This window comes from Lytechinus variegatus, chromosome 6 (genome assembly GCF_018143015.1).
Source record: "Lytechinus variegatus isolate NC3 chromosome 6, Lvar_3.0, whole genome shotgun sequence".
In the NCBI taxonomy this organism is placed as follows: Eukaryota; Metazoa; Echinodermata; class Echinoidea; order Temnopleuroida; family Toxopneustidae; genus Lytechinus; species Lytechinus variegatus.
In genome coordinates this window covers 31,000,492-31,019,227 of record NC_054745.1, presented here as the reverse complement: position 1 = coordinate 31,019,227, position 18,736 = coordinate 31,000,492, and the positions used below count along the sequence as shown (strand labels likewise).

The window sequence follows — 18,736 nt, the reverse complement described above, 5'->3', positions numbered from 1 at the left end:
TGATTTGTGTGTCATTTTGAAAATGTATCTATCCATCTATCTATCTACCTATCCATCTATCGATCTATCGATCTATCAATCAATCTATCTATCTATCTACCTCCCTCCCTACCTACCTACCTACCTACCTACCCATCCATCTATCAAGTTATCAATAATAATAATCATCAGTATCGCAATAACACTAGAAACATTATTGAGACTTGAAACACTGATTGAAGGTTCGGAGGACTATACTCACAGTCAGTCTCAGACAGACATGTCTTGCAGAGGTCGCAGCTTCCTTCTGAGTACTCGCTAATCTGACAGGGGGCGCACTCCGTCTTGCCTTCAGTGCTACTGAACCCGCTATCACAGCATGTGCATTCAGACTGCTCGGTCTGGTCGTTGTAAGAACCCGGGGCACACGCTTTGCAGAACTCTGCATATTACACAAATTAATCATACATTAATTAATTTCAAAGCAATACGAAACCAGCAGCAGTCAATTCGTTCACCCTTTAAACATCTTTACATTTTCACTAAAAAATTTAATGCAATATTTATTCTTTAATGCACCTGATTTTCCCTCTCTCTTTATTTTTTTCTCTCTATCTGTTTCCTTTCTCTCACTCTCTATCGTATTATCTTGACTGCAGGCATATATGCATAGTTATATTCACCTGTATCATAACCCAATGAGAATGTTCCAGTTCCACATATTGACTTAATCCCATCGAAGCATGCTGATCCAGACTCACAGGTCGTACATTCACTTGGGCAATACTAGACAAAGTCAGGGGGAGAAAACACACAAATAGAAGTATTATTTCTAACCCCTCAATATTATTATTATCATTTTGTTTGGCGTCACCTGTGCCTGGGAGGCGAAAAGCAAACTGAATCACTATGACCCGCAGGTCTCTCCTCCCGATATAACTGATTGGGGGGATGCAGGTGGACCACTACACCGGGGTTTCCCCCTACTCTTATACGAATAGTGCAGTGGGTTCTTAACGTGCAAAGGCGGTGACTCTCCTCTACACGGGGCCTCCATTTAACATCCTATCCGAGGGATGGATAATAATGTTGAGGAATAAAAATTTGGGTTCTTTTATTGATTTATTCATTTATTTCCACACTTCATAAAAAGAACAATAAAAACAGTGTAAAGATGGCATTACAGATCACAGTAGAATATTATATACATATGCATATTCCAATGCTTAAAGAAAATATAGACTACATGAAACAAACCAAAATATGAACAATACTTAAATCAGACAAGAAGAGTAACAGTATTATGTAAATTTGGGGGATCATTTAAAAAGTTAAAAACTTATAATATAATCCCAATTTTGTCAATAAAAGTTTGAGTTTTGCAGAAAAAAAAGACTAGGAAAAAATTGTAATTGAGGTGACTTGGTCTAAGGGATTTCACAGGACAATGCGGAGAAAATTAAATTATGTCACATTTCATGTAATGACATACAAAAGAAATAGTGAGTGGATGGTGTCATTAGTCCCCTCATTTGCATGCAACCACGATATGTGCATTTAACTTTCTTTTAAGCGAAATATTTTTCTTATTTTACATCCGATTTTGATGAGCATTAGGTTCATTTGTTTTTCTCTATTGATTCAAATCAACATTTTTCCTTTAACAAACAAACTAATTTGTGCTCAATGTCACCACTGTTAAATGAAATTTACTTACCGTTGTATTACAGGTTGCATATGTATAAGTTGGGCAATGGGTTGCATAACCATCTTCACAGAGCTGCCATACATGTAAAAAAAAAAATATTTTTTATAGGTAAATGTGATTGCCTTCTGTTTATATTATAATATACATGTAAAGGAGCAAAAATAATTATTGAGATATTATTGGCTAATCAATTATTTAACACATGCTTTGTCTTTGAAATTCAGAATGCAGTTATGGTGTTTTTCCCCCACATTATTTTGCAACAGAGTTTCTCATGAGAGTGTGTGGAATAATCATCAAGAAAAATATGAAATCATACTAAAACAAGATCAAGGATTATCAAAAGTCAAATTTTTTTTTAAAAAAACTCAGAATGGTTGGAAAAGTTATGATCGATCTAATAGTTACAATTGATTCAATTAATCTCAACTATGGAAAGCAAGCAATTCCAGCATTCTGTAACAACAATATACAGTGGTGTTCAATAGTGAACCTCACCATAATATGAACATATTTGAAGTGTTCAAGTTCTGCCATGTTTAATCTATTTCATTATGGAGGTAGGTGATAAAAGTTTGTTTCTCTGGGCTCGCCAAACATTGTAGTGTTGTTGTCTACATTCAACACTCAGCATGAAGGAGTGAATTCTGTGGTGGGTTCACTAACTTTTGAGCAGAACTGCATGCTCAAGCATGCATTGAACTCTTTAAAAAATTGTGTTTTCCTCTGTTTCAAAACAGGTCTTTCATTTATAACGAATGACACCGGATGGATTTCCATAGTTACAATTGATTGGATATATCACAATACTTTGTGAACCTTACCCATCCTATTGGACATGTAGTACACTCTGAAGCATGACCGAAGGAGTGTTCAGTGGGAGATCGATCGCAATCATCAGAGGGCGGGTCACATCGACCACAAGGACGCTGGAGACCGTCTCCTATACAGTAATTGGTTGTCTCACATCGCTCGCACTGCGATAAATCTGCAAGAATAAAATATAATAATGAATAATAATTACCAAATGAAAATATGGCTTCCAATCCAAACGATCAACTATTAGGGACAATTTTTATACGGAGAATGGATGGAATTATGTTGTTTCACTCACCAGTTTTAATCAGTTTAGATGCTTGTAATGAGATATGTAAATCAAAATGTGTATGTGATGGCGGCCATTTTGAATTACAAATGGCTGCTGGTCAAATTGATCCGCCATTTAAACTAACGGTGAATGTGAATGTAAGACATCACAATCGAGTCATGTCCCCTAAAGTTGAACCTTCCATCATGCTCACAACCGGACATATATAGCTAGAATTCAATATTCTATGGGGCCATTTTTCAAATTCAAAATGGCGGATGAAGACATGGTCAGAAAAAAATGGTACCAAAGTTTTTTGGATTCAGCACCCCTGAATTGACGAAGTTAGCTAAACAGATTGATTTTGGCATGATTATCTCACAGAATTTGATAATTTTGCCATAACAAACTATACTTTAACTCTCATCTCACCATCAGAATGCTTAATATGGCCAATTTTTATAGAACGATTTTCCCAGAATGGCTCAAACCGCGTTAGAGTATATTATTACCCCGGTCATTGGATTCATTTCAATCCCGCATGAAAAGTGCACAATTTCCACTCCCTGGGGAACATTCCTTGCATTCATTGCAGCCTCATTATGACTGTGGCAAAATCAAACATACAATATCTTTCGCATCCTACTGGGTACCCATTTAGCACCTTGGTCGAGAGTGGCAAAGTGTGGACTTACGTCTTGCCAAAGGGCGGTAGACCGCGGTAGGAATCGAACACACGACCCTCTGTTTACAAGGCAGGAGTCAGAACCACTACACCACGGCTCTCACACTTATACTTACGTCTAAACCTTCTTTCCGGAGTACACCCAAGCAGCTCAAGTCTGAGAGCAATCTCATCATTCCACGACTGAGGATAAATTCTGATATAACGAGCGTAGACTTCATCAAAGATATTTCTTTTCACTGTGTTCTGGTCAGAGTTTCCTGTAAAAGTCTGGAGGAGATATATGTAAATTAATCAATAAAATATTCTTTGCTTCATATGCATATATGTGAGCCATCCTGGGAAAATGGGTATTATAGGTGAAATTTTGGATTTCGGTGTTTTTATGTTTTCTCGTACCTGGACACATGTACAATGTGTATACAAAATATTAGAGTCTAATTCATGTTTAAATTAGAGATATGGCCAATTGAATCAGGGGTACCCCCCCCCCTGCCTGGCTGTAAGGGTAGTCATGGTAGTCTGGCATATTATTCATCTTTTCATGATAGGGAAATGTTGGTTCTCTTGTAACGCCCAACATACCTGGCCTAGGCGAGGTGATCTTTGTAGTGCAGACATAATTTCATACATACACACCGAGGCGAATACAATAAAACAAATTATTATGCATATTCAACCACACCCACACCCACACACTCACATTATATGCAAAAAACCCTTATGGAGACCATTTGTCATACTACATTCGTCATAGCGCGTAGTTTTAACATGGGAGGAGATCACCAGATCCAATGACCAGGGGCAGATGGGGTTGGATTATTTATCTGAATTCTTTTTTTTGTTGGGGGGGACAGCTTATCATTATTTTGTGGGGGGTGCCCACCCCCACATACGCCGCAGAAAATTTTCGAAAATAGGAGGGGGCTGTCCATGCAAACGAATTTGGTATTTTTTTACATGTTTATACATGCGTTCTAGGTATAAAAAAGTGGGGCCAAAGCCCCAGCCCACCTCTACCCTACTAGATTCGTCCCTGCCCATAAGCCCCCCCCCCAAAAAAAAAAGACACTACCTTGCTGTTTGTCCGTACTTTACTTTCTCGCAAAGTAAAATCTAAAAAAATCATGCTTAAGCTTTGGAAAATAAACACAAACAAAATTCAATGTTGCAAAAGTTTTTTTTATGTGGCAATAAAGCTGATGTGAGCTACATTTCATAAAGGTTTAATATGACAGCAACTCTTGACGAAATATCAACTTTCATTGAACGAGCGAATCAGGAAGCAGAAGTTTCACTGTTTTCATTCGAGCAAGGGATCATAATTACCAACATTTCTTGAAATGGGCCACAGTTGGTTTCTTTTTAGGGATGGGGCAGTCATGGAAATATATTTCACAAATTAGTGCCAAATTATATGGATCACTGAAGGATTATGATTTTTTGGCACTTCGTTTAAAAAGAAAAAAAAATTTGCATAAAAACTTGTCTCCACATATTAAAACGACAGGTATTATAACTAACAAAATCACAAATACATAATCTTCTTTTCTATGCTACACTCTGTACACGTGTGAATGAAATGCGTTGTAAACATCTAATGCTTGAATAAAAATATAATTTCAGAGGTTAATTATTGATATGGAAGAGACTACATACATTTACTCTTTTCTATGCAGCAGTATTAGCAAAACTCAGGGATGTGCATCGCTCTCCACTGTCCAAATTTGCACTAAAAAGGATATTAAACACGACAATCTCTCCTTAGTGTGTGCCTTTAGTATTATTACACACTCCTTAATACAGTAGCAAACTTACCACATTTCAATTTTTTACAATGACATCCTTCTAATGGGTCAGCAAACGTTATAAATTAAGTTTAATGTTTTTTAATCGAAAAATTTCATAGAGTTTGTTCATTCAAAGAAAAACATGTATTTATTTTTCAATTTCCTCCCCAACCGAGGAGGCCGAGGTGCCTTGTCATCATCTAAGATCTTTCCATATATCCTATTCCTTCTATTTGGAAAATCCAGTTCATATATATGGGAGTATCTGAGAGAGTATGTCAGCAGGGTCACCAAAAGGGATAATTTTCGTCCTCTGCATTGTTTGCTTTCTTGATGTCCCGGTCTTAAAAATTCCACGTTCCGATGACTCGAATCTGCATGTTTGATGAATGCAATTGAAAAGTTCACCGATATTAATGTGTTATAAAAACAGTCACATTACACTCTTATTTCTTCATGATTCATGGACATTTATCAACAACATGATATTTAAAATTTCACTCTTTGACTGTGTGTAAATGTTATTTGTATTTCTAGTAATGGTGGAAGTACTCGCTGATGTCATATTTTTCTACCAAAAATAATAAGATTAAACTATTGTTGGGTAAAAGAAAAATTGCATGGCGGATGTCAGCTGCATTGTGGTTCTGAGATGCCTTGTCCTCACTGCACTAATACAGTTGCTCTGTAGATCCATGATGTGCCTTTAACATGCTTCACATAACGAAATAAAGGCCAATTAGTTAACAAATTTTCAGAGTTGAAGTTTATTTTTAAAAAAGACTTAAAAAATATATATTTCTTTTATTTTCAAAAAATATTTCTTTTTCAAAACATTGAATGATTTTGTGTAGAAAGTTGGTGAACCTCATGTAATGTAGCTCGACTAGATGGTAGAAAAAATAAGAAATAACCCCCCCCAAAAAAAAAAAAAAATATATATATATATTGTTATTTTTGAATAAATTTCTTATAAATTGTGACAATCTGTTTTCTAGTTATAATTTCGATATCATTTGCACAGTTTTGGTAAACCTCATACAAATGAACCCCACCCCCTCTGAAAAAAAATTAAAATCAGAAGTCCGACAAATAAGAATTTGTTTTGGAAGGGGATTTGAAAAATGTCCATAATTAAAAAGGATACTTCGAGCTTAAAATGATCTCATCAAACGTACTAAGATACAACAAGCAAATGCTGCAAATTTCATCAAAATCTGATAACTAGATCTCAAAGGGTTTTTCATGCAATATAAGCACGTCTTAATAAATATTCGCTAGATGGGCTGATGATGTCACATCCCTACTTTAATTTTTCTTATGTCAAAACATAAAATCATACTTATTTATTTTGTCATACGTGTGTGAATGATAAATCACCCTTTTTGCATTCATTAATATCTAGTCTTGGAGGCGGAAAATAGAACAAACATAATTTCATGTAATGATATACAAAATAACATTCAAGTTGGAACATCTTTGCATAAGTTTGTCAAGTAAATTCATAAAAAATCATGCATAGAACTGTTTCACCGAAATAATCCATATCTTTAAATTATCATGGCTTTTTTACTCCTTGTCCAATTTTGATTTTTTTAAATATATATTTTTACAAACTTATTGCATGTGATAGATTTAACTTAAATGGCTATGTTACATACAAAATAACATAACCCGTCCGCACCTACTTAGATAGTCCGTCGCTACATACAAGTATGAAACGACGGACTATCTAAGTTGGTGCAGATCTAGTTGATAGCCTAGGCAGACATAAGTTAGATCTTAAAAAGGCCGCCAAAGGCCCGGACAAATACCGCGAATCGCTTCAGCAGTCGCATGTAATTTGAAGTTCCTAAAAAGCTCTCTCTCGATCGATCCACATAAATACGCAACACAAAATTCACATTCAAGTGTTAAGTTGCCATATTCCTCGCATCACAATTATCAATGAATCTAACAAAACAACTCAATCTGCAACATAATTCAACTTACCTTCATGAGTTTGAGCCAGGGGAATTAAATCCAATCAACATATATCCGAACCCGCCACCAAATATATCGAGCAAATATCCACTGTTCTGAAAAATAAAAATGCGCCTGACATTTTTTTTTATTTCCCGCGGGTTGTTTGTTTTGTTTTTCCTCACGACGCACGCCAGACAAAAGTTTGATGACACGCGTATTTAAATGACGTCCTAGCGCATTTATTGTTTCTCACCAATAGTCTGGTTATCGCACGACGCCACACATATATATAATCTGAATCATTGATATGTATAACAGCTTTGGCAAGCTTTTTTATTCAAATAAGCTGTGAAAGAAATTACTAAATAGAACATGGTAGGCAAAGCTTTAATCAAGGTCCCCCAAGAGCAGGGAGGGTCGACTTAGGAATAAAAGAGGGGACATACAATAACCCTGTTAGACCTCCACAATTATTACCCGGCCTGATTGGCACTCTCCAATCCTTTTCATATCATACCTTTGTACTGCCATCCTCCATGATGTAAGACCAGCTGGAGGTATCGTTGCTAACGGCAACCTCAAACGTCTCCACCCAGTATTCCAAGTCACTGCTTCCTTGGGTTAATACTCCTGAGAAGATTGTTATTTCCTCCATGTCGATCTGTATCCATTGATTCGTATCTGATGATGCGGGTACCCAACCTATGGAATGAATAATAGAGCATATTTGTCGTATGGCTGGCAGGACGTTAATGAGCACAAGCTCTGGAAAGTACCCTTTTACAACACGTGATTACGTTATTATTACATTATTGTAGGCAATTACAGTTATACCAAATGAAAGAGCTATCAAACCTCAGTCATATAGCACTGAAAATAAGCAATTTTTTTGTAGGAAATTGAGCTAACGCCCTTCTGCCAGCCGTGTGACGATTTATTACCAGTGGTGTAAGGAGGAAAGTTATGATATCACTTGCATGTGTGGATTTACATGTATGTGGCGGCATCGTGGTCTAGTGGTTAAGACTCTCGTCTTTCAATCTGAAGGACGGGGGTTCGATTCCAAGCCATGGCGTGTTTTCCTTCAGCAACAAATTTACCCACATTGTGCTGCAATCAAATCAGGTGAGGTAAAGGGTACTTGCAGGAAGTAATTCCTGAAAAAGCTGTGAGCACCATATCGGTAGACGAACTCAGCCGGGGTAATATAGGAGCACCTTGAGCACCTAGCAAGGTGGATACGTGCGCTATACGAATCCTATATTATATATCAATTTGGTTTTTCAGTTGTGCCTTGCATTATCAGGATTAAACCAATCAACCCTAACAGGTTAATGTTCATGATTGTGGATAACAAAAAGTTTAATCACACCACTAATATTTTCTTTCTGTAGCTGTAAATTTTCAACATCACCACCACCCCAGACATTCATCTGAGCATCACCTGATCAAAATGGTACACAATGACTTGGACTTGAACCTTGCATTATCAGGATGGAATCCATAATCATCATCATAACCATCCCATCCCCAGCAACCTTCAGCATCACCTTCCTCACCACCACATGAACACAATAATATAATACAGCATATTATTACTCCGTTCATTGGATTCATTTCAATCCCGCATGAAAAGTGCACAATGTAGAGCGTTGTGGCCCAGTGGATTAGTCTTCGGACTTTGAAACAGAGGGTCGTGGGTTCGAATCCCAGCCATGGCGTAATTTCCTTCAGCAAGAAATTTTTATCCACTGTGCTGCACTCAACCCAGGTGAGATGAATGGGTACCCGGTAGGAAGAAATTCCTTGAATTTTTTGAGCGCCTTGGCAGCCCAGCTAAAGCCGGGGTAATAATAATAGCAGGGCCCGCTGGGAGAACAGTTTTCGGAACTGAAGCAGCTTCCCTGGGTAAATATACCTATATTATTATTATTATAATAACCTGATCAAATGGTATGTCAGGATTTGATCATCACTTGAGCCTCATCCAATCTGGATCGTAATCATGATCATTACGCCCTACAAGCTTTTCACTGTACCAATCACGAACATAACGGTCATTTACATCACCAACATCACTATCATTTACATCACCAACATCACTATCATTTACATCAGCACTAACTCCGCTATAATCAATAATGTTAGACTGAACCTTGATGGTGAAATACCTGATCCAGCTGGGATATCAGCATCTGGTTTGAGGTTGAGCCTCGCCCTGTCAGGATCGTATTTGTTATTGGTGTTGCTCGAAGAGGAGAGCTGAGCTTCTTGAATCACTCCGTTGGCCATACCTCGGGCATCCCGGCAATCTAGAAAGCAAAATTGAAATCATTTTCATGTGGTTTAATTGGTACAGGTGATAGTTTCAGCTATCTAACACTTGTGATGACCTACCACATCCATTCAACAAGGTAATAATTGGGTGCCCAATTGAAAAACTCTCCTCTAGATCATTTCAGCTACCTAACTCTCATGATCACCTTCCCTGTTAAAAAAGGGATATTAGGTACCCTAAGGACAACCCCTCCAGTGGATAATTTCAGTTATCCAACACCCACCATTAATTACCATATTTAAAAGGGTAACTCTGGGCACCCTCCAGAAATAGACCACAAGTAGACAATTTCAGCTTGGGTTGTTTCATTGGTAAAGTTGCAGTTTCAGCTATCTAAACATGACTTACCATATTCAAAGAGATAATACTTGGGCATCCAAAGGAAGAAAGCCCATGTGGTTTCATTCACTTGCTTCATTCAAATAGGTGATGGGTTCATCTATCAAACACTTATTAGAACTTAGCACATTCAAAGAAGTAGACAAAGTTTTCAGCTATCTAACACTTATCAGAACTCCGCATATTAAAATAAGTAGATGATAGATTCAAAGGGGTAATATTTGGGCACCCTCATGAAGAGACCACCGGTGATTTCATCGGTAAAGGTGATAGTCTCAACTATCTAACACCCATTATAACTTACCATATTCAAAGAGGTAATACTTGGGCACCCTTAGAAAGAGACCACCTGTGGTTTCATTGGTGTAGATAATGGTCTCTATCGGTTCTCCTAATACATCGTAGAGGCAGGTTTCACTGATAGTCAGGTTGACATTAGCAACGTCCCCTCGGACTGGGACACCACCATCTACGACTGCGACGATCATCTCCACCTGGAAGAAAGATGAGTTCCCGATGCGTCTATAAAGAGAAAAAAAATACATTCATTAAGGTAGATGCACTATGAATATGCAACGAAGTAAGTTTATTGTTGATCTTGATAGATCATGGCATAATGAGTTTATTTATATCTTTATCAATATCTGGAGCGTTGTGGCCCAGGTGATTAGTCTCCGCACTTTGAAACGGAGGGTTGTGGGTTCGTAGCACCTGGCAGGAATTTATTCCTTAAAATGCCAAACGCGGGAAAGGCTGCTTGAGCTACAGCCAGGGTAATAATTTCCAAGTCCTTTGGAAGCGCATCAAGACGTTATTCATGTGTTATGAGCTATACAAGAATTGACTATTATCATCATTATTTTGTTTTCTATACTTGTATATATTGTACGTATTGTATTCCATTCATTTTACATTTGATTATATGATTTTCGAGAAATATTAAAGAAAAACTTTAAAGCCTTTTTAGGACATGTAGAACAGTACAACACCTAAATTTCAAATTATCTATGTCTTTCCCTTGAATGTCAAAGTATCAGATATAATCATAAGCTATAAAGATAACAATGCAAGATTAAAAGTAGGTCACAGAATACAAATAAGTGGAGTGCCTCTGGCAGTCTCGTCTGCATTACGCTACTCAACATAGCAATGCTGGCTTTGAAATAAGTATGATGAATGGTTATTTACAGAAGGCCATTCACAAGATAATGAAATTTTTAATTTATTGACCCTAAATGACCTTTGAAATTGATCATGTGACCTGAAACTCGCTGTTAGAAAAGCATCTTGCAAAGCTATGAGGGCAAGAGAAAAAAAAATGGTAATTTCTGCTTTGTCAGGCGCTCTATGAGATTAAGAATATGTTATGTTCTGAAGCGGCCCGCTTGAAGAACAGTTGATAGCTGAAGTGGATTTCCAGGGAAATACAAGTTATTATAATCACTGGGTCACGCTAACTCAATACTCACTCTTCTGATAGTGTATTGGAGAGGTAAGTAAGTTCGGCATTGATCCCTGAATCCTGATCAGTAGCATTAACAACAGCTAACTCAGCATTGTTCAGGACAGGGAGTGGGAAGAACTCAAAGCTGTCATTGCCGTTGAAGATCGGACAGTTGTCATTGATATCATCAACATAGATCTGAAAGAAAGAACATCCAAAAAATAATGAGTACACATAAATTAGCATAGTCATGACTGATTGAAATTTTTTTTTTAATAGATGACTATACAATTTTGATGATTATAGAAGATGTGGCTTTCAGGCTTTGACTTCTTTGCCGGACTTGGTTGATGGCCAAGATGGATTCTAGCTCCCCCCCTCTCCAGCTGTTATATGCTTCCAAATAACCCAGCTCTCTTCCATTAAAAATCAGATGAGATTGATTTCCCCCCTCTCAGAAATGAGATGGGTCTAAATAACCAAACTCTATTTGAATAAAAGTGGATTAGGTTGATTTCTGCTGCCCCCCATCCCCGGCTGTGAGATGCATTAAAATAACCTAGCTCTATTCAATTGAAAGTGGATTACTGGATTATATCCCACGTCCCTACCTTCGAGATGCCACCAAATAACTCAGGGGGCCTTTTCATAAAGCTGTTCGTAAGTTAAGAGCGACTTTAAGAACGATTAGTTATCCTTTCTTACGCACTAAACCATCACCAATACACATACCATTTACCATAAGAAAGGATCACCAGTCATTCAAAGTCACTCTTAACTTACAAAGCTGTTCGAAAGTTACGACCGACTTTAAGAACGACTGGTGGTCCCTTGTCTGGCGGTAAATGATACACATTACATTTCCAGTGGTGTTGATGTATTTTCAAAGAAAGAATCACCAGCCATTTGTAAAGTAATGACTGACACATAGCTATATGAAACACCCACGTCCTCTATTAGATTCAATACCCTTAAAGATCCTCACTGAATTTCATTATCCCCCTGATCATGTTCCACATTCAGTTTCCACTGGCTTCTGGGTTGAAAGTAGCATAGTGAAATCGATATCATGAAAAACTGGGAAATAATTTGCGTAAGCGATTCCAATCTATAACCTCCATGTAGATATTCAACATAAGTGGTGCTAATTTTGTCTATAACTGGTGAATGGACGATTTTTAAGTAAACTAAAATCTTTGTGAAAACACCCCTCCCCCAGCCGACAACATACCTGAACGGCTATTTCTCCTGATCGAGGCGGAGATGAGTTATTATCTTCAACGCTGATGATGAGGAGGTAATCGTAGGCGACTTCGTAGTCCACTTCGTTCTCAATGGTGAGAAGAACTTGATCAGTGTAGACGTCGTACTCCTGGATGCCAGCTTCATCAGGCTCAGGAACTAGGGGAGAATGAATAAGGATTTTATTCAATTTCTTAAAGATGAATTTGAATGGGCTCTCATCGATATAACCATGAACTTTGCAATTATTATCATTCCAAAGATAACTCTACTCCAATATCATGATCACCATCATTACAGTCACCCGTATTCCCACGATCATCAAGAGCATTATCTCCTTCATCGCTATCACTATCATCATAATCATCATCATCACCACTATCATCATCATCATCATCATCACCATCACCATCATTATCATCATCATCATCACCATCATTATCATCATTACCATCATCAATATCATCATCATTACCATCAACATTATCATCATCATCACCATCATCACAATCATCGTCACGTCATCATCATCATCTACATCATCATCATCATCACTCCCATCATTATCACAAACATAATTAAAATATTCATCACAATCATTGCAATTATCATATCAACATATCCATCCTCATCATACAATCGATGTTACAATCATCATCATATCACTATTTCTATCATCATCACTGATCACCATCATCAACATCACCACTACCACCATTATGAACACTATAAGCATCATCATAATGATTGCATCCACAGAAATCATTGTGATGTATTTGGATCATTATCATTATGATCCAATAGCAAGTCTGCCAAAATTTAAAAAGGAAGAAGAAGGAGTCCTAATCGTGGCACCATTCTTTTCTCTTGATGTCAGGCGTGTCTCCCTCACTTTTTCTTTTTTATTCAAGACATGTTTAGCATTCTTATATTTAAACATTGAGAAACTACAAGATTTTATAAACTACATGTGTATTACTCTTACACCTATACCCTACCACAATGGCGGAAATCTTTCCCAAAAGGTAGGGGGGACAAGGGTCTGGAAAATTTTAGAAGCAAAAAAAATAGGGTATTACCTAAAATTTAAGGTAATTTCGACGCAAATATATTTGACAAGCAAAAAAAAAAAAAAATGGGTATTACCTAAGATTTAAGGTCATTTCGACGAGAATATATTTGACAAGCAAAAAAAAAAAAGGTCATCTCGTCCCAAAACGCACGTTTTATTCCCATTTTCAGTGATATATTTCTTAGCATCACCAAAGACCAAAGACCCAAAATAGTAGGGGGGAAATTTGATATTGTGTCCCCCCTACTATTTTGAGTAGGGGGGACACGACCCCCCTGTCCCCCCTGGGATTTCCGCCCATGCCCTACCACACAAATACTCATGGCTAATTTATTTTTTATCCTAACTCAGTGGAAAAACGAGGTGCTACTTTTTTGGTCGACAAAAAATCTTTATAACAGGGTTAACCCCTGGAAAGAAGGAGTAGTTGATAGGCCTGGAATAGGTTGATGATAAAAATGTCACATGTCACATTGAAAACAATGGCATTGTGTTTTCCAACAATACTTACTTTGTACAGGTGTGAATGCACAGGTGACAAAGGATGTTCCATTTATGGTGTAGGTAGGGGTAGGTTCCACTGTGGAAGGGATGATCCCAGCATTAATATTCTCTGTTGTATAGTTCTTGATGGTGAAATGCCTCGCCTCATTACCTGCAGTTAAAATGAACACATGACTCAATTTAAAGAGACATTCCAGTAGTTGCAGTTAACACTGATTTCATGAGAAAGTCTGTAAAACAAGGCTTAATTGCCAGTATATCATCGAGGATCTAGATCTGGTACAGTTACATTAACTGGACTTTGTGAAATCTTGAAATCTACGCTGAAAAATGTTCACACCGAAAATCCCCAACACAGATAAGCGCACGTGGGACAAAGAATAATTATTGCTTAGGGCGGCGGGCCCGACGCCCTACCCGAATCCCGTGCTTATTTGCTGATTTCTCAGCAATTACACAATTTCTTCCAGAATCCTTTGGCACATGCGTTTTATTTATACAAACAGACACTTTAGTGGTCATTTCATTGGATTCTGTACGAACTCATTTTGATATCGTTACCAAAACTAGCATTTACCTTTAATATCCGCATCCATCATAAGTCACAAGGGGGGGTGTTTCACAAAGATTTAAGTATGACTTAGAGTCACGCTTAAATGCTGACGCGTACATGAAATGCAACGCACAATCTTATTGACCTTTTTCTTTATGCATGAATTAGCATTATTAATTCATATAAACAAAGTCTTATTACATCAGAAAAAACATTGACCATACAGTCTCATAAATTTAATTGCGTATTACCTCTGTCGCCCCCCTCGGCTGTGAGATGAGTCCAAATAACTCAGTCTATTACAGTTAACATACTAATCCTATAATACTTTTTCCCATGAAAATAATATAAATATCTCACCACTGACAATAGAAACATTATAATTTGGTCCAGTAGAGAAATAGTCGGCTACTGAGAGAGTCTGGACAATGCCGTCAACACTCAAACCTTCGTTGATATGAACGGAATGATCAATGATTCTCTCATCCTCTTCCATGACATTAAAACGCTTGAGCTCTAAGAAGAAATCTGAATTGCACATCTGCCTTTCGGTGTGGAAGATATCAAATCTATAGGCATTGCCAACCTATGGATAATAAAACAATGTATCGATAAATATATATATATATATATATATGAAATAAGAACAGAAGATAAAGTAGTCTGAAGCACATATCCATCTGGATAAATAAATAAATAAAAAAGAAAAAATATATAAATATATATCACCAACTTCTGGATATTCAAAAGTTATATGAATTAAGATGATACCGATGTATGCAAGGAAAGGCATAAATGTACAGAAACTTTCAAATGCCATCAACTTAATGAGATGGCGATAAATTTTATCTTTCCAGGTTGACTTATTTGCAACAGGGGGTGTAAACTGATTTACTACAGCTGGAATTGATGCATCACTTGTAAAATTACAACATATATTTACGGCTGAATGCATAATATTTGCAATGAATTTGATTACAAATATTCTCCTGCAATTTTCTCCCTGTTAAGTCAATGCCATGAAGTATTTCTTACCACAAGATCAAGTGTCACGGCCTCTGCAGGAACGCTCCCAGTAATAACGCATTCTCCATCTACAATACTGCCCTCTTCTGGTGTGATTGTGCCACCTCCTACATTCAAAACAAACAACCTTTCTGTTATGTTTATATTACTAAAAAACAATATAAGTGTAAAAGACATATGCTGGTCTGTAATCGCATTCCTCTTGAGGCGAGATGGGAGAACAGTCTTATCTACAAAAAGATCAAAAGCAACAACAAAAAAGTTTCGAAATACATAGCGTTATTTTCTGTGGAGAATATCTCCTGGCAACTATAGGAGGAACTGAGGCAGCAATCGACCAAAAATATCTGCTTATTCAACAACAATGCTAACAATTTATATGTAACATAGAGAAGTAGAAAGAGGCAACTTACCATCAGCATTGTCTAAACTAACTTTCTTGCACTTAGTGACTGATTGATACTCTCTCTGAGATTGTAAGACCAGTATCTTATTGACGTAAACAAAAATCTCTTCGCCTCCTCCCACTGTAATCTCCTCACTGCCATTAAAATGTATCCCGGTTCGGACTGCACTTGTAAATCTGAAAGGAGAGGGCAGAATAAATATTATAACTTTCATCTTAAAACAACTACTACTCTTAAGACTTATGACAATACAACAAAACTAAGCATCCTTTAATATGTTCTTCTTGTTTCCCCTTTTTTCTTGTTCCTCTTTCTTTCCTTCTCCCTCTCCCTTTCCCTCTTTCATTTCCATTTCCTTTTCTTTTATCTTTTCCTCTTTTTCCTCCTCCTCCATCTTCTTCTTCTCTTTCTTCTTCTTCCAGTAGTGAAAATAAACTTAGAAGGAGCACCATTTCATAAGAGTTGGTGACAAGGGTCCTCTATCCCTCTGAAAACCAAACAGGGTAGCAGCAAGTCCAATCTTTTAACATCTTTTGATCTAATGTGGCCGGAGCTTGAACTTCCAACCTCCTGATTGTGAGATAATAACTTGGTCAACGCACAAGTTATACATGTGATCCAAATAATTGTAGCTAAATGTCTGAGATATAAACTTACCCAAAGTTATGAAGAACATATGAGCAATCTCTCTGGTCTTCAGCTGCATACCCAAGTCCATCCAAAGGAAAATAAGAAGAGGACCAGTATCTGGAGAAAGAATATCAGTGGATTAGTCTTCGGACTTTGAAATAGAGGGTCATGGGTTCAAATCCCAGCCATGGCATAATTTCCTTCTGCAAGAAATTGATCCACATTATGCTGCACTCAACCCAGGTGAGGATAAACGGTAGGCCAACCTGGTACGAATTAATTCCTTGAAATGCATATGTGCTGTAATTACACCTGCCAAGCTAAAGCCGGAGTAACGATATCCCAGTCCTTTGTTTGGATCATAAATTTATCAAAGATATCAACAAAAAAGAGCTAAATGACCAGCCGATCATTTAAATACAGTCCGTCCTACGAAAAAGAAAGCCATCTTGAGAGATTCAAATTCCTTTCCATTGACCAATTTACTGTGGTACTAAGCCTCATGAAAACCACTGAATATAGCAATCATTCTTAAAATTTACATAGGCCAAGTTCCACATAAAGTCTCGTAGTAATGGCATCAATGTGCAATAATAGAGAACCTGTATAACCTAGCATATTTCATTGTTTTTGTGATGTAATATTGATTGGAAATGTTTACTGTAAATCATATGATGAACTCCCATAAGCAGATAATTATTTAACACATTACACTGTGCATGAATATATTGTGAATTACTAAATAAACTTTCTAAAGCAAAGGTTATTCTGTATAAGTCAATTTTCTTGGGACGACAGATATATACTTGACTTTGTAAAAATTTGACTAATAGAAGATGAAAATAATGCATGTTTGGCATATTCTGGGCTCTGTAACACAAAGGTTTGCAGTCAATAGCTAAATATCAATGACCAATCAAGATCATTGCTGCATGTGCACTCTGTTTAAAATACTGACCAGGAGCCAATCAGAGCGGTTCTTTCACATTGAAATTAATGACAAACCTTTGTGTTACGGAGCCATGGTCTCAAATAATGCTTTGAGTTGGATGATTATTCATTGTGAGGAAGGCTGACATACCCAGAGTCTACTGTATAATACCGAAAACTGTACCTATTTATAGGGTCATATATAGAAGAGGTATTCAACCAAGGGATAACAATGTTGGTCTCGAAGACATAGTTGTTATCAACATTCCTGAACCAATCGGAGAACGTATCGCTGGTCGGATCATCTGATTCTCTCAACCAGGCAGGAAAGGGACTATCGACATAGGTGGGCGATATCTTCAAAGTCTTGGTGGATGAATCAAAATCATCCTCAGTGGCACTGTAGATAGAATGAAAAATAAAGTTGGTCAGATGATGTATCCTTGAGGGACAACACATGTAATTCCTTTTAACCCAGACTATCAATATAGATTTGTGATGTCTTCAACATCTTGTAAATGAAATAATCTCCTATGGCAGTGTAAACTGCATGATACTCATCATTTTCAGATTGATAAAAAAATAAAGTGCCTTAAAAGGAGCCTTGAGGGATACTTCATGTTACAACAAGTGTTAAATTCAGATTATCAAGATAGGTATAGATAAATAAAAGTCATCTTCCGTCCTTCCTTAGAAAAAAATGAGATTGAACAAGGCATTATACAAACCTAAAATCATAATAAAGGATCTGAAGCGAAATGTCCAATCCCCCTGACTCAGTCAGGTTTGTAGATGCTGGGGATGAAATAAAATATCATCAAGAAAATTAGATACAAATTCAACAGGGCTCTCAACTCTAAGGAGCTCTTACAAACAGAAGATCTTTTGCCTTATTAGGACCATGTGCTTCAGCTAAATATTACTTGTGGTAACGATTTCTAAACAGAATCCAATATAAAATCACCACCCAAGTATAAATAAACATGAATATTTAATATGTGCCAAATTAATCGGGAAAAATTGTGTAATGGCTGAGA

The 18,736-nt window shown here is 37.1% G+C and overlaps 1 protein-coding gene across 1 annotated transcript in view; it reads right to left on the bottom strand.

The window, feature by feature from the left end:
• The window catches only part of LOC121417708, a 106,879-nt gene that overhangs the window by 25,961 nt on the left and 62,182 nt on the right, over positions 1-18,736 (bottom strand). The window contains exons 36-52 of the mRNA XM_041611442.1: positions 18,428-18,494; positions 17,884-18,099; positions 16,797-16,886; positions 16,146-16,315; positions 15,742-15,839; positions 15,067-15,292; positions 14,161-14,304; positions 12,567-12,736; positions 11,361-11,533; positions 10,196-10,413; positions 9,386-9,526; positions 7,732-7,916; positions 3,576-3,729; positions 2,512-2,675; positions 1,697-1,759; positions 663-765; positions 242-421 (exon numbers count right to left, since the gene is read on the bottom strand). Coding sequence (XP_041467376.1) covers positions 242-421; positions 663-765; positions 1,697-1,759; positions 2,512-2,675; positions 3,576-3,729; positions 7,732-7,916; positions 9,386-9,526; positions 10,196-10,413; positions 11,361-11,533; positions 12,567-12,736; positions 14,161-14,304; positions 15,067-15,292; positions 15,742-15,839; positions 16,146-16,315; positions 16,797-16,886; positions 17,884-18,099; positions 18,428-18,494 — 2,562 coding nt within the window. The remainder of the gene's footprint in view (positions 1-241; positions 422-662; positions 766-1,696; positions 1,760-2,511; positions 2,676-3,575; positions 3,730-7,731; positions 7,917-9,385; positions 9,527-10,195; positions 10,414-11,360; positions 11,534-12,566; positions 12,737-14,160; positions 14,305-15,066; positions 15,293-15,741; positions 15,840-16,145; positions 16,316-16,796; positions 16,887-17,883; positions 18,100-18,427; positions 18,495-18,736) is intronic.